The sequence below is a fragment of the Procambarus clarkii genome, chromosome 58 (assembly GCF_040958095.1).
Source record: "Procambarus clarkii isolate CNS0578487 chromosome 58, FALCON_Pclarkii_2.0, whole genome shotgun sequence".
NCBI classification, from domain to species: domain Eukaryota; kingdom Metazoa; phylum Arthropoda; class Malacostraca; order Decapoda; family Cambaridae; genus Procambarus; species Procambarus clarkii.
In genome coordinates this window covers 21272720-21288560 of record NC_091207.1, presented here as the reverse complement: position 1 = coordinate 21288560, position 15841 = coordinate 21272720, and the positions used below count along the sequence as shown (strand labels likewise).

The 15841-nt window shown below is 40.6% G+C and overlaps 1 protein-coding gene across 2 annotated transcripts in view; it reads left to right on the top strand.

Annotated features, from left to right (window-relative positions):
* LOC138349782 (protein abrupt-like) overlaps window positions 1–15841 on the top strand; it is a 40195-nt gene that overhangs the window by 20643 nt on the left and 3711 nt on the right. For both annotated transcript variants that reach the window (XM_069306656.1, XM_069306657.1), the window contains 2 exons: window positions 7047–7292; window positions 9962–10045. In XM_069306656.1, coding sequence (XP_069162757.1) covers window positions 7047–7292; window positions 9962–10045 — 330 coding nt within the window. The remainder of the gene's footprint in view (window positions 1–7046; window positions 7293–9961; window positions 10046–15841) is intronic.

The following is a 15841-nucleotide window of genomic DNA, read 5'->3' as shown; positions in this document are numbered from 1 at the left end:
GGCTTGGTATCTGAAGCAGACACTTCTGTAAATAAGGACAATGAGGAACCCAAAATGTGAGAACCAATTACCATAAGTAACAAAAATATCACATATGGCAGAAAAATTAGGAACCTCCACTAAACATGTTGGCCACATGTAAGCCACTCTGGATAAAAACTACTGGAAATTTGAGAACCTGGATATGAAAATGTCTCAAACCTATGACAACCTATGACATGAGGGCCTGACGGCTGAGTGGACAGTGCTCGTGATTTGTAGTCCTAAAGTTCCGGGTTCGATCCCCGGTGGAGGTGGAAACAAATGGGGCAAAGTTTCTCTCACCCTGATGTTCCTGTTCACCTAGCAGTAAATAGGTACCTGGGAGTTAGACAGCTGCTACGGGCTGCTTCCTGGGGATGTGTAACAAAAGAGGCCTGGTCGAGGACTGGGCCGCGGGGATGCTAAGCGCCGAAATCATCTCGGGATAACCTCAAGATGGTGAAGGGCAGATGGTGAGCCCATTTCTCTAAGGAGAATAATGGATTACCCATAAATCAGGAAAATCTGTATCTCAAAGCAACCAGAAAGTAGCTGTCGAGGTGGACTCAAATGCATTTTGGTTTATTTTGGAACTGATGTTCTGGTTTTGGAGTAAGAATTTGGCTCACACTGGTCCAAAGAGCCCAGAAGGTGGGGCTGTCAAAATTTGAAGGGAAGACAAATCCAGGTCCTGAACAGACACCAGGTAATGCATCTTAGGAAATCAGAGGTGGCATCTAGCTCAAATTGGGATAGTGGATAATAAAGGGTACCACTACTGTGCTGAGGAACAACCCATTCTGGCTTCAGCACTAGCTCCTATCCAAGGTCAAATGTTACTTACCCATTGCTCACTCTCCTGCAGCCCTGAACCCCCCCTTGAACCTGCCTCCTCACTAAAAGGGATTAGGGATGAAGCCCAAAACTAACTCTGAACCAGAGGAAGAAGATGGACTGTGGATAGGTGTGCGTACTATTGAGACTAGCCTCCTCTGTCTGTAAAGAGGTGGTCTCTAAATCATCCCACAAACACAAGGACTGAGCCCCATATGATAGAGTGGGCTCCAACATCACTTTCACATCTGGCAAAGGATCCTCACTCAACAGCAAGGATCCCAAAGCATTATCTCAAACATTGGATAGGCCTTAAGCTGAAGTTGTTTGGAAGCCCCTGGCAGAGGAGAGACAGGAATCATGAGTGAATGTTGGCCAAACAGTCCAAACCGGCCCAGTAGAATAAACATGAACTACAAGATTTAGCAAAAGTCTGCTTTATCAAAACCTCAATATCCTCCTCGTGAAAGTGAAGAGTCTCACAGCCCCACAGGACGGCCAGAGTTGAAGACTGCAAATGCCTTGACAAAGAGACTTCTCTAGTGAGCTTAGGAGTTTGTCCCTGCAAGGCCGCCCTACTGTGTAGGGTGCCTTACCAGGGGGATGCATAGGTCATTAACTCTACATAATTTGTAGGTTGTGTGTGGCCTAGTTTCTCTTATTCCACATTTCATAACATGGCATTTATTCACACTGAATTCCATTTGCCAAGTGTTGCTCCATACACTTATTTTGTCTAGGTCATCTTGAGGATCATGACTATCAGTTAATTCTCTTCATCTTCCATAGTAGCTTAGCATCATCAGCAAACATGTTCATATAATTCTGTATTCTTTCCGGTAGAGCATTTATATAGACGATGAACATTACTGGTTCAAGACCTGAACCCTGTGATTTTCTGCTAATAACACTCTTCCATTCAGATGTATTGCGTCTGATTATCGCTTTCATCTCTGTCTGTTATAAAAAAATTCATCCATGTCAGCAGTCTCCCTGTCACTCCTCCAGCATGTTCCAAATGTCCAAAACAGCCTCTTGTGTGAAACTATCAAAAACCTTCTTTAGGTCCAGATAAACCAGTCAACCTAACCATTTCTTGCTTGTAAAATCTCTGTGGCTCTATCATATAAACTAAGTAGATTAGTTATACAGGATTTTCCTGTTTGAAAACCATATAGTATATCATTTCTCTCCAGGTATTCTATCCATTTGATTTTTAGTATGTTTTTAGTATTTTGATTTACACACTTGTCAATGATACGATGATAATTTAGAGCATCTTCTCTGGTACCATTTTTGTAGATTGGAACTATGTTTGCCTTTTTCCAAATATCTGCTAAGATTCCTGTACTTAAAGATGTCTGAAATATCAATTAAGTGGAATGCTCAGTTCATGTGCATGGACATTCTATCAGAACGAAGGTGAAACACCATCTGGTCCAACTACTTTATTTTTTCCTAGCTCCTTGAGTAAATGTTCCACTGTCTCTAGATACCTCTGTACTCTACAGTGTTCTCTGGAATTGGCATTGTCTGGATCGCTGAAAACCTCATTTTACACAAACACTTTAAAATTGTTCATTTAGTGTTTCACATAGAGTATTTCCTTTTCATTCTATGTGAATCTGTTCCCCATTTTCAGTCTCTGTATTTTATCCTTTACATGCAGTTTGCATTTAATGAATTTATAGTAAAGGCCTGGCTTATTTTACATTTGTCTTTAACTCCCTTTCTTACATTGTAGTTTCTTTTTGCTTCTCTCCTCACTGCTGTGTAGTTTTCTGTGTGGAGCCCCGTCGGCTCCCTGAAGCTATCCAGACTTGTATGTGCTATATTAGTTTGAGGACATCAGTTATGGGAGCTCTTGCCTACCGGGGACCACGAATCAAAATCTGGCCCCCCTCAGAGGTGAAGGGAGCATTGCTCATTATGAGCATTCTACATTTAGAATGTCATGTCTGTCATCGATCGGGGAGAGCATCCAGAAAGAAAGGCGAACCAATACAAACCCAAAACTGGTAAAAATTCCAACCAACTAAAATTGCAACCTACAGAGCCAAAGAACTCCCCCCCCCCCCCCCAAAAAAAAAATGAAATGAGCAAATCATCATCCAACTAGAGCGCCCACTCGTTATTCCCTTCTCCCCCGACAGGGGGGAATGGGGAGCCCGCATCTGGCCAGATGGATCTGGCTTCTTTTGAGTTCGGTTGTTCTTCCTCATACTGGGTGTGCTGCTTAGTCATACCCGCACGCTTGAATGGTGAGAGGTTACCTGGGTGTTGCAGGTAATCTTGAGGAGCTCAATGGAATTCTTCAATGAGTGCCTCTTTGCCCCTGCACTTTTCCATGAGGTGGGTCTGTTGCAATTACATGTTCAGGTTCCCTCTCTTTTGGCTGCCTTGGTGGCGGATGACCATTGAGCTCGTGGTCACTTGGCCTCAGTCTTGCGTTTCTTTAATCTGCTGGAGCTGTCCTCGGATTGGCTTTCGGAGGATGGGAGGGGGGGTGTTGAGTGCTGGGCCTTAACCCTTGCACTGCTCACCTATTTTCGGCAAAAACGTCTTGGTGCAATTGTCAAGGACATATTTTTGTTATTTTTACAAATGTTCAGGTAAATTTAATGTCAAAATGTTTCCAAAGTCAACTATTTCCATTTCAAAACACAAATAGTAATGAAAGCATTAAAAAACATTAAAATATAGCCAAATTAAAAAACAAAGAGCACAACTCTCTGAGCGCCTAAAGGCGCTTTGCGCAGTGCAGTGGTTAAGGCTTGAGTTCTGGTTTCAGCTGCCTTGGCATCGGCTGACTTGATGAAGCTTTTTGCGCTGATCCTCCGGGAAGGGGTTCCTATGTTTTTTAACTCTCGTCTCGTGTGTCGGCAGGCCATTTTGGCTCTATTGATTCCGCTTGGGCCCTGGCTCTCCATTCCTCGTCTCCACTCTGTCCTTTGTTGTTTCCGGAGGACTCAGTTTTTGTTTGCAGTGTCGGCCAGTTGCCGCCCCATTTCGGATTTGTTGGTGCTCTGGGGAAAGGATGGGGGGTCGTTCTAGATCTTCTTAGGAAGATTGTGCCAGGGCTCGTGTTTCGGTAGGTCGAGGTGGGTCATTGGTGCCATTTTCTGAACAGTGTCCTGCTTTTTGTGGCCCTGCTTCTTTCCGCTGATTGGTCCAGAGACGTTCCCAGCTAGTATGACACTCCTCTTATCTACACGTCTGAACATTTTGATGCAGGTCTTTCACCATTTGTATAATGCACATGTGGCTCAGCTGTTGGTATACCACCTGTGTCTTTCGTCTTGGCAACAGTATGAAATTTCTTGCCATTTCTTCCATCATTTTGTCTCCTCCATTTTTCACCTACAGTATTTCTGTTCTGTGATTTTGATTTGCCTTGGTTATTTGTCAATCTGCATCTTATCGCTTAATACCATTACTTTATATCATTCAGCCTTGGTGGAGCTGCTTTTGTTGGCAGTCAGCATTGATACTTTATCGGAGCCATTTTGCATGTAGACTTGTTTGTTCTTTTATCCTCCATCTGAGCCATCTTGGTCTGGCTAAGGTGTTGGTCTTTCTTTCCTCTACATGGTTCTCGGTCCTCCCTTTGGACCATGATACACTTCTCAAGACTGTTCTTGTTGGCCCTCACTTCCAGTTGTCTAGGGGGGGGAGCTTCATTCTCTCCTTAGGAAGAGGGGATTTTATTCTTTTGGCCCTGGTGGGTGATTTCATTGTTTAAAGCCTTTTCTTTCTTTTCTAGCAGAGAATGTGATGGTTGGCTACCAGAGGGATGCTTTTAATGTGACATATACACATGCCCTCACTGTGTTAACAGATTAGTGGCTCATCCAAGTACAGGGCTCTACTTGGATGGGTCCAAGTACAGAGCCCTGTGGGGAACTGTTGGTGACATCTTGCCACTCTGATGTCTCTCTCCTCACAGTTACTCGCTGTTTCCTGTTGCTTAGATACTCCCTTATCCACTGGAGCACCTTACCTTTTACTCCTGCCTGTTGCTCTTAACTTTCGTAACAGCCTTTTATGGGGTACTGTGTCGAAAGCTTTCTGACAGTCCAAGAAAAGGCAGTCTGCCCACCCTTCTCTTTCTTGCCTAATTTTTGTTGCTTGGTCAGAATTTGTGTGCATTATAGGTTGTGTCTCGGGGTCTGTCCTGGACTTGGTACAGGCATACCTCAGAATAAGAGTTTAATCCGTTCCTGGAGACGCCTCGCCTTCCGAAAACTCGCATTCCGAAGTTAATTTCTCCATAAGAAATAAAGGGAAATGAATTAATCCGTTCCTGACTACCCCAAAAACCCCACATCAAACTAAATTTTTATACCTAATTTACCTAATTCATCTAAATAAACCTACAAAACTGTGTTCCAGTTATTACTTACCTTGCTGTCGAGTGCTGTAGGCGTATGGAAGATGGTGAGGAGGGGGGAGGAGGAGAGGAGTTACTGTTTGGAAGGGGAGTCCCCTTCCATAATCACATCACATAACCCCATGCCTTGTAACACTATGGATACCACTTCTCTTTCTAAATTTTTCAAACCAGCCCCTGCTTGCCTTAAACTCTTTCTTATCTGCATCACTCGTTGCAGGGGTATTCTTTAGAAGGTCTTCGTGCAACACCCTGGCTTTCTCACAAATAATGGCCTCCGAAACACTATCACCCCTCAACTCCTTGTCGTGTATCCAAATTAATAACAACTTTTCCACTTCAAGTATTTGTGGTCTTTGTGCCGTTAATGTTCTTACTCCTTTTGCCACTTTAGCACCCATAATCTTATTTTTCTTCTTAAGTATAGTGCATATTGTTGATGTGGCTTTGTTGTACTGCCTACAAAGTTCAACAACACGTGTACCGTTCTCATGCTTCCGAATGATCTCTTGTTTCTCCTCTATTGTCATCCTCACATGAGCTTTCTGGCCTTTATCCTTACCACTGGCTTTCTTGGGACCCATGGTGAGATATATAATAACAAATTGTATAGACAAATCACCAAAAATCCAACAAAACACTGAAAATCCGCGAGAAGAATTGATGTGGGGGTAGTCACTGAGCGCGAGACAATAATAAACTGAGGGGCGGCGGGGCGGAGGGGCGACGATCGCCGAACCACCACGCGCTAGGTCGGCTGTACGCGTATCAACAAACTCGCGTCCAAACTCGCCTCCCGAAGTAACCATCGCCTTCCGAGACAAATTTTTGGAGTAAATACACCTCGCCTTCCGAAAACCTCGCATACAGGGACAATCGCATTCCGAGGTACCACTGTACTTGTGTCCTCCCACAAGTTTTGTTGGTTGAGAAGCCATATGGCTTCCTGTTACAGTCACATCAACTGATATAAAACGAGAGGAGAGAACTCTAAATGAGGCGGTAGCTTCAAGGAGCACTTGGGGTAAAGTTTGGTATTTGCCCTTGATGTATTTTTTAATGGTTAAGATTTCTGTCTTTCCAGTAGTGAAGAGGGACCTTGTCAAGTGAATGATCTTCAATTTTTTGGGAGTAACCCACATTTTTTTGGTCAACCTCTGATGATCACCAAGTTCGTGGTTCACCAGGTAGTTCTTAATCCATATTGGCTTGTGTCCTTTACCTTCAGGATGTTGGTTGGATGTTGCTATTAAACCAAGGTTCAGGGTCGGATTGAGGTTCCTGGTTGGTCACAAATATCACAATATCACTTTCAGGTGCTTCCTCTCATCTGACTTAATTTGACTCATCAGTGGGGGGGGAAAGGGGGCTCTAGAAGCTTAGCAACGTAGGAATCAACTTGGTGCATCTCATTATCTTTCTATTTCGGGCTTCATTGCCATGCTAGTCGGTTAGTCCAGTATTAGTCATTGGTGATGCTGGGCCCTATCAACTTTCTTGTCGAGGCAAAATCCTCCAACCTTTGCAATGCTTTGTTTTGGTGACACTGGTGTAAGTTACAAGGACAGCTTACTCTTACTGCCCGGAGCATATCGTGTAACCCCCATGCATGTTGCACTATGTCCAGATGCATGAACAAGCTTGGGCATCTGTTAACTATTGACACATTTATAGTGTCTCAATAGTTCTGTTACATGCTACAGACGTCTGAAATTTTAAAATAGGAAATAAATTACAATTAGGAAATAAATGAATCAATTCCAAGTCTCTCTCAGACTTTAATTACCATTTTTTTTAACAGGTTGTGTTAGAAGAGCATACAATTATTAAGGAAGAAGTACCTGAGCCTAAACATGAGCAGGAGGATGAGATAACACAACTCACAGACTCTGAGGCAAGCATAAGTTATGACCCTATAAATTCTGTTGATGAGAGAGGAGTCAGTGGCGTTGGCATATATAATCCTCAGATGATGTCCTCCCATCCCCAAAATGTTTTACAAGATATCATGGTGCAAGGAGTACCTGGACCCTCAGGAATGCCAGGAGTAAGTGAAGTTTTACTTGTTTTGTTGCAGATGATTACTTACATTCCTGTATAACAAGATTTATTTGTCTTTAAATGACATTTTTGGAAATATAAAGGGGAAAATACATTTGTTGGTACTCTTGTTCCTTATTTCATTAGTTCATATTTTGAGTTTGTCTGTGGTAATGACTATAAAGGCTTTGATTACATCTAATCAGTAAGTTAAGTATTGTAGTTTAAATCCATAATTGCAACATAATTACTATGCAGAAAATGCACACCATTCATTTTATGTACATACAAAGTATATACACACATACATTACTGTTATACCATGTTCCATTTAGAAAGTTAAGAGGCACTATTACACTCTAGCAGTTATCCACAGCAGCACCTTACTGTTTCGTAAGACAAGGTGTACAGCGCTCCTCATGCATTATCATCTACATTATGTACAAATACATTTCTTTCTTGCAAACCACTTTCAATCAGCCTTGTTCCTTTCAGTGTACAGTACGTTACAATACATGAAAGTCCAAATAGGGAATGGGACTGGATGGGAATGAATGGGACTGTTAATGTGCAACAATATTCCTCTCTTGAGAGCACTAATATCTTAGAAAAGTATTATCATTGGTATGGCATCTCTTGTTTGCAAGGTTCTTGTTATCCAACCTGTCAGTTTTCTTGCAGTTATGGCAGCAACTTTGTCGTGTTCCTTAACCACTTGACTGCGCCAACCGAGTATTCTCGGTTGGCGGGAAACTGTGCCAACCGAGAAAACTCTTTTTGACTTTTCAGTACCAATTCTAAATGTGTATGTGGTTAGTTGTGTACGAAATGGACTCTAAGGACCTCCAGTGAGAGGCCGCCATCTTGGAAAAAAATTCCCAGAATGCCCTAGGGCTGTTGGGTGGGTTAGTACTGAATGAGCAACCATGGGTGGCTCACGCGTCTCTGGCTCCCAAACACCTGGCCGATGCGGTGTTGAAAGATAACACTCTGTCGGTGAAATTCAAACCTTATTTGAAGAACATAAGGGTCATAACATTGGTGAAGCTAGGCACAATAAGGACTTAACACAAAGGTCGGATGCAAGTGATACAGCACCTATGAGGACTATACAGTTGTAGCTCTGAGCGTCACCCTTGCTATCTACAATTTATTTAGATGATACATAGATGAATCGTTTTCTGCGTTCAGTGATGATGCATCAGATACAAATAGCATAGATGAACAGTGCTCATCTATTCCATGGTGGTGTTTGCCATAGATATTTTCAAGAATACCTGAATCTCTTCCTAACTGACGGACACTCTTTGAGGCTAGCTGAATCTCTTTCTGACTGACGGGCACTCTTGAGGTAAGCTGAATCTCTTCCCAGCATAATACACACCAGCATGGGTTCAGGGAAGGCAAGTTGTGTCTCACAATTAGTGTGCTCCAATGGATAGGGGGGGTACTGTATACCTAAACAACAGGAAGCAGAGAGTTACTGTGAGGGGTAAGACCTCAGAATGGCATGATGTCACCAGTGGAGTCCCACAGAGTTCTGTACTCGGACCCATCCTGTTTCTGATATGAAACAAGATCTTGAATGATCTTCCAGAAGGTATAGACTCATTCTTCTCAATGTTTACTGATGATGCTAAAATTATGAGGAGTAAGAAGACAGAGAAGAACAGCAAGAGGTTACAGGATGACCTAGACAGACTGAAGGAATGGTCCAACAAATGGATACTAGAGTTAAAGTCGAGCAAGTGCAAAGTGATGAAGATAGGCGTGGGGAGCTGGAGGGCCAAACACAAGGTACCAGCTGTGAGAGGAAATCCTTCAGGAGTCAGGAAGAGAGAAAGAGCTGGGGTTGATATCACATCAGACCTGTCCCCCTGAAGCCCACAACCAGAGAATGACATCAGCAGCATATGCATGGATGGCAAACATAAGAACTGTCTTCAGAAACTTGTGTAAGAAATCATTCTGAACCAAGTATACCTCATATGTCAGACCAATACTGGAATATGTGACTCTAGCCTAGAGTCCACATGTAGTCAAACATAAAATGAAGTTAGAAAAGGTTCAGAGGTATGCCACCAGGCTAGTTCCCGAGCTGAGAGGAATGATTACTGGAACTAAACCTCATGACACTGGAAGACACGAGTTAGGGGAGACATGATCACTACCTAAAAAAATATCCAGGTGAGGGACAACAGAAGTGGAAGTTGTAAACACTGATGAATCTGAAAAATGTAAGGAAATACAGTTATGCATGGGGAGGGATAAATAAGTAGAATGAGTTTGAGCCAGAGGTGGGGAAACATGACAGGGTACTGGAATGTCAAAAGGTATAAATGTATTGGGTACAGTAATAGTGAGGTTGGGCTGCCAAGATGGATCCCTGTTGCTTGTTGACACAACAAAGTATGCATAACCACCAACAAAACAGTTTTCTCAACCACAAAAATGAGCACCAACACTGTGCTCTTTACAATAACCTGGGTCACATTAGCCCAGTGAAAGATGTTCCACCAGCCTGCAGTCAATAATCTCCCAGAACTTGCTGGATTGAGGATACATTTTTCAATCTTCTTAATGTGAAAAAAATGCAATGGTTTTTACATTTATCAATGTTTTCCATTACCAGCTAAACGTGGTTGAAATAAGAAAGTTGTTTGTTTCTTCCTGCAGGACTCGCTGGCTCCGTGGGAGTCTATGGCCGGGTTCTCCCTCGAAGGTTTGCCTTCTGACGAGTCTAGAAGTACCCAGGCAATGGTGAGTGTACACTTAAATCTTCATGAGGAGGACTCGAGAAAGGTGAATGTGTATGTCACAGCAGTTCATAAATAAACTGCCTTTCATGATCATTTGTGTTTTAATTGGGTGCTGTACAGTCATTATGATTTGCACTTCTGATAGTGTAACCCATCCTCCAAAAATGAATGAACCTATAGCTACTATGGTTGGAATGTTAAAAAATATGGACTATTGTACTATTGGAATTCTAAGGGCATAGAAAGGTGAAACAGGACAACCATAAACCTAACCTGCCCTAGGCCTAAATAAGCAATCCAAGGTTGTACCTATGCAATCATAGGTATAATTTAGTATGTACTATACTATACTAGGCCTAGAAAATGTTAGGTTTGGCTGTTGCCGTCTTTCTCAGGCTTTCTTGTACAAAGTTAATTGTACAAAACATGGCTCTCTCTGTTCCACCCAAAAATAATCTGTTTTGCACTTCCATCCCTAGTGACTCTAGTTACTATCAATTTTGGGTTGACAGGTTGCATTGGTGGTAACATAATTATATTATTTTCATTGGCAGCAGATAATTCATTACAGAATTATTTTTGAACGGAAGTATAATATAATTGGGGAACTCATATATGCTTCCCTTTTGGGAAATTGTATTAAAATTTAAAGTGATTGGTCTAAAAACTAAATTTAATCATTTCATGCATTCACATTTTTCCCAAGTCCTCTATTGTTCCTATTGATTTAATTATATGTATATGTATATTAAAAATTTGAACATTTTGGTTTTGGTCACCCATATAAGCACTATTGTTGGTGGAAACTAAGAAAGAGATTATTCTCTATTATTTATTATTTCTGGGCCACCACCGCACGACATTTTGGCCCGGTAGTCTGTCTCGTAGACAGACTCACTCTCTCTCTCTGTTTGCTTTATACATTCATTTCTTTCATATTCCTTTTGAAGTATTTATTGTCACATGCAGTACTATTGTAAGTGTTGAGAACATGAAATTGTCATAGCCATACTTAATGTGCAATATTTTTTGCTGAATGGTTCAAAACTTGGTACAATATTTGGGTTTTGACACTTGTTTTGTAGTGGTCGTTAATTGTTGCATTGTTGATTGCATATGGGTCACCCTGCTTTTGTAAGAAAGGAAGGATGTACAGTATGAAATTATTAAATAGTAGGCGTCTAATTTTCAAGACTGGGATGTAAGTTCTAATATAGCCAGATTGAGAGCATTAAAATTTACAAGAAGCATTGCTGTTCCCCTGGCAATTGAAGATTAAGAAGTTGGACAAAAGACCTGAAGTTCATCCCTCACAAATTCAACTAGGTGAGTATTCATGTGTACTCACACACACACACACACAGCCTCTCGGCTGAGTGTACAACGCTTAGGAGGCATAGTTCTAAGGGCCTAAGTTTGATTCCTGGCTGAGGTGGAAACAAATGGGCAGAGTTTCTTTCACCCTGATGTCCTGTTCACCTAGCAATAAATAGGTACCTGGGAGTTTGACAGCTGCTATGGGCTGCTTCCTGGGGTGTGTGTATTGTGTGTTAGAGAGAAATATATGCAGTACTGTATGTATAATAAAGGAAAATTAGATTGATTAAAATGGCGGGGTCCAAGAGCTAATAGCTCGATTCTGCCGACACAAATAGTAAATACACATGCACACACAAAAAAAAAATTGTGGGGGGGGGGGGAATTAGTAGTTACAGTTGAGAGGCGTGCCAAAAGAGCAGAGCTCAACCCCCGCAAGAACAACTAGGTGAATACATACACACTACCCAACAATCAAATGAATCGGTAGACAGGTGAAAAATATTCCATAACAAGAGGAAACAAGTAATGTAAGTGCAGTATATGTATACAATATACAAATGTAGACGTGGTTAGGTAAAAATGCCACTGTAATAAATAACAAAAGACTAGATGTCATTGCAATATTGAAAATGAAACTGGAGAGGAAAATTATGAGTTAGTATTTGCAAGGGCTGTCCAATTTGGAGATGTAATACCAAGAACAAAAAAGGAGTGCTAGTCTTAGTAAAGGACCATTTTAGTTTGAGAGAATTGATACTTGATGATCCATAACGCATGAACATTATAATACAGTAGAAGTTTGAATCCAAATGAAATACAGTAATATTTTGGATAAGAGAAGAACTTGATGAGAAATGAGAGGAGATTATCATGATAAGAAAGGTAATACAGAAAGTTTAAGATAAAACCATATATTTGATACTGGATGAATTAATCTAAAAATCTACATATTGGGAGGGTTATGACAGGAACAATGAAAGTATGAGCTGTCCAAATTGTTTAATATCATTCTGGTCATTTGTATTAAAAGTAAACGACAAGAGAGAGGAAGGTAATGTCTCATCAGTGGTTGGTGGCTCACATATTCCCCAGAAAGGCACAAATCTTGGCTCTTGAGAGTACCTGGCCCCATAGGTAAAGGCAATCCTGTCCTGTTTGGTAATTAAGTACTGTATGCTGTTCATTATGACATAGAAGAGACTGCAGATGGGAAGGTATGAGAGAGAAGCTTGGTTTTAAAAGAGGACGTTACAAGGAATTGAGATTGTTTTACTGGATTTGTTTGGGAAGGTTTGATGGGAGTGAATGTAAATGAGACAGGCACCAAAATTTGTATACTAAAATAGAGGAGATAATTAAAACAGGGGGGGGGAGAGGGAATTCTTCAACAGCTGTTATGGTAGAGTAAACAAAATTGGATAAATATTAGAATAGACCAACCATGCAAAAATATCAGAAATGCAAAACATGCTCCGAGCCACTACAAGGTCTTGAGAGGAGGGAGTAGGATAGAAACTTCAAGAAACGGATAGCAGGCAAATAAGTTTATTACTAGTAAATTGCATATAAAAGATAAAATCTAGAGATTTGGAGTAGGCAACAGATTCTAGTGACAGGAGGAAATGTGTAAAACATTGAATGACCAGTTTCAACGAAGGTGACAAGTTCACAGCCCTAGACACAAGACAGGTTTTAGAGCATAATGTAGAATACTGTACCTAGATGTGTTGCGAGACTATATGCTAAAACTACTCGTCGATTTAGGCAGAAATAGAACATTAGGGCCATGTGGAGTTTTAACCTCAGGCCTGAGATGTGCTTATGATTTCAGCAATCCAACAAGGATTTTTTTTCAGGCATCTTTGAAAATATGAATACTACCAGAATTTTGAAAATGGCAATCATTATCTCAAACTATTAAAAAAAGGGTTAGAAATGATTCATAAATCTGTAGCATTGAGCAGTGTGTAGCCTAATCACCAGAAAGGGTAATACAGGTCAAAATAAAATAGGTTGAATACATAAAAAAAAAATTATAATGAGCAGCTATTTTGTTTAAAAAGGGAAGAACATTTGTTGGATTGAATTTAGTTACATTTTTCATTCATAAAGATTTTACAAGAAAGACTATTGGGCAAATTGCATCTATCTGGAATTATGAAAGGCATTTAATAAAGTCCCCACATGAGCGATTGTTCTGGAATTTTGAACATTTAAGTAAGACAGGTAGGAAGGAAACTTCTAGCATTCAGCTGGTAGAAAGATGAGACCATCATTAGTGGCAATTAATCAGACTGGAGGAATGTCACTAGGAGGGTCTTGCATGGCTCTGTACTAGTACCAATTATATTCATTGTATATACGGTATACTGTAAATGGTCTGTTTTCATCGATACAGAGGTATATAAGCATGTTTGCAGTTAAAGTCAAGCTACTGGGAAGTATAAAAGATTAAGGGGGACATTGACACTATAGGCACATGCCATAGTATAAATCTAATGGAATTTGATGTGAAATAATGGTATATAATGGAGTGTGGGATAAGTGAGAGTGCCACATTTATCTTACAAATTACATTAACAAATTCTGAAGAACTTCATTAAGGAAAAAAACTTGCTGTGCATCAGAGGACCATATCAAGGGGCACAGTAGGGCCAATTTATGCTTCATTTGTCAATTTTTTATTTGCCTTGAAGTACATGGATGGATAAGTGCTTAAAATACCTTGATGGTTCTGAAGATCACTGTCCCTGTTGCCTGGACCTATGATATTCTCCTGGTTAATGATCTGGTCAATCAGGCTGGTGGAAGCCACTGCATACAATTAGATGTGGGAATCACAACCTGGTTGACCAGGTATCCTTTGGAGGCATTTAACAAGTTCGCTAGAGGAGGTCGTCTGGTAATGCCTCTTATATTTAGAGAAAGGGTATTGAACAGCCTTAGGTCCTTAATATTTGTAGAATTATCTCTTAAGAAATTACTGCAGTTTTCAGATTTGAAATCAGTCTCCTGTAATATTTTCCAGATGTAAAGTTTGAATTCTTTATAGTCTGCACTTCAAATAATTAAATGGCCTTAATAATTTAGATATTTATTAAATGGATTTTGGCAATAACATCTCTCTGTGCATTCTAAAGGTCAGTATCTTCAGCTTTGAATGCACCAATTAACATATTCAACTCTATTTAGCACTAATGTCTCAAGTGTACTATCATTTGGTTTGACATTAGTTGTTTGAACGATTCTTGTTATTCAGCGAATAATGTTCTTGCAGTTGTAGTAACAACTTTGTGTCATTTAACAGTAAGAGTTACATTTGGCTGTGACTGCAGTGCACTTTTTTTTTTTTTTTTTTATGGTATATTCCTGCATGGGCCCTAAACCTCTGGCTGGCCCACTAAGTGTTGCTTGTTTCTGTTTTACTTGGGCAGAGTATGAGTATTTATGATTCCTATGGTCGCTTCAGTAAGATTTTGTCCCACGTGTTTAACAACTTCTCCTGCTCTGTTGAATTGAAGTTGAAATCTTAATGGGCTTGTAACTCTGCACTGTATTAGATAATGTTCCAGTGGTCTGTCGGGCATTTCTCCACAGTGCTGACATAAGTGCACTAGAAAGTAGATGATCAACATGTGAAGATCACCACACTTTGAGGGTTAAATTACTCTACTATTGCTGCTACTACTACTTTCCTATTACTCTACTAAATACTATTGAAAGAAAAATACTCTGTTACTGTCCAAACAAAAAAGATGTCTAGTACTGTAATTAGCAGGTAAATCACACTGAAGAAAAGATGAAGCAAGCATTACTGTATACTAGATGTGAAATGAGTTGGTTTTATCAGTCTGAATCTGAGTCCCTGCTAGATCCTAAGGTCCATTTCATTACCTGCTAGATCCTAGGGTTTGATTCAATCCCTGTTAGGTCCTATGGGTCCAATTCAATCCCTGCTAGGTCCTATGGTCCAATTCAATCCCTGCTAGGTCCTAGGGTCATATTCAGTCTTTGCTAGGTATTAGGTTTAGATTCATTCCCTGCTTGGTCCTGGCTTGTTTGGTTTCCTAGCCTCCCTGGTCTTCTTGTTACAAGTTTCTTGCATATACTTGCATTTGTTCGCAGATTCATGGTTATCTATGTAGCAGTTTGTATATTGTTTTGTGTTCTTGATAACAATACTTGGGACCTTCTCATCTTGTGCATCTCCAGAAACAGATTTGCCTGTCTTGTCATTGGATAAAATGCTTAACTCTAAAATTATCTCTTGTCAACATCCTGACTAGGGAAGCTCACCAGCATCTTGGCATTTAATGAATTTCTGCATTAAGACCTTCAAAATTGGTTTCCTTGTCCGGAAAAGAACTGTGCAACACTCTTCCCTGAGCCCACGTTAGGAGGTTTCCTCCTTCACTTGTGTCAAAGCTTTCACCCAGTTGTCTATTTCACTCGTTTGTCCTTTTGCTTGCATAAGTCG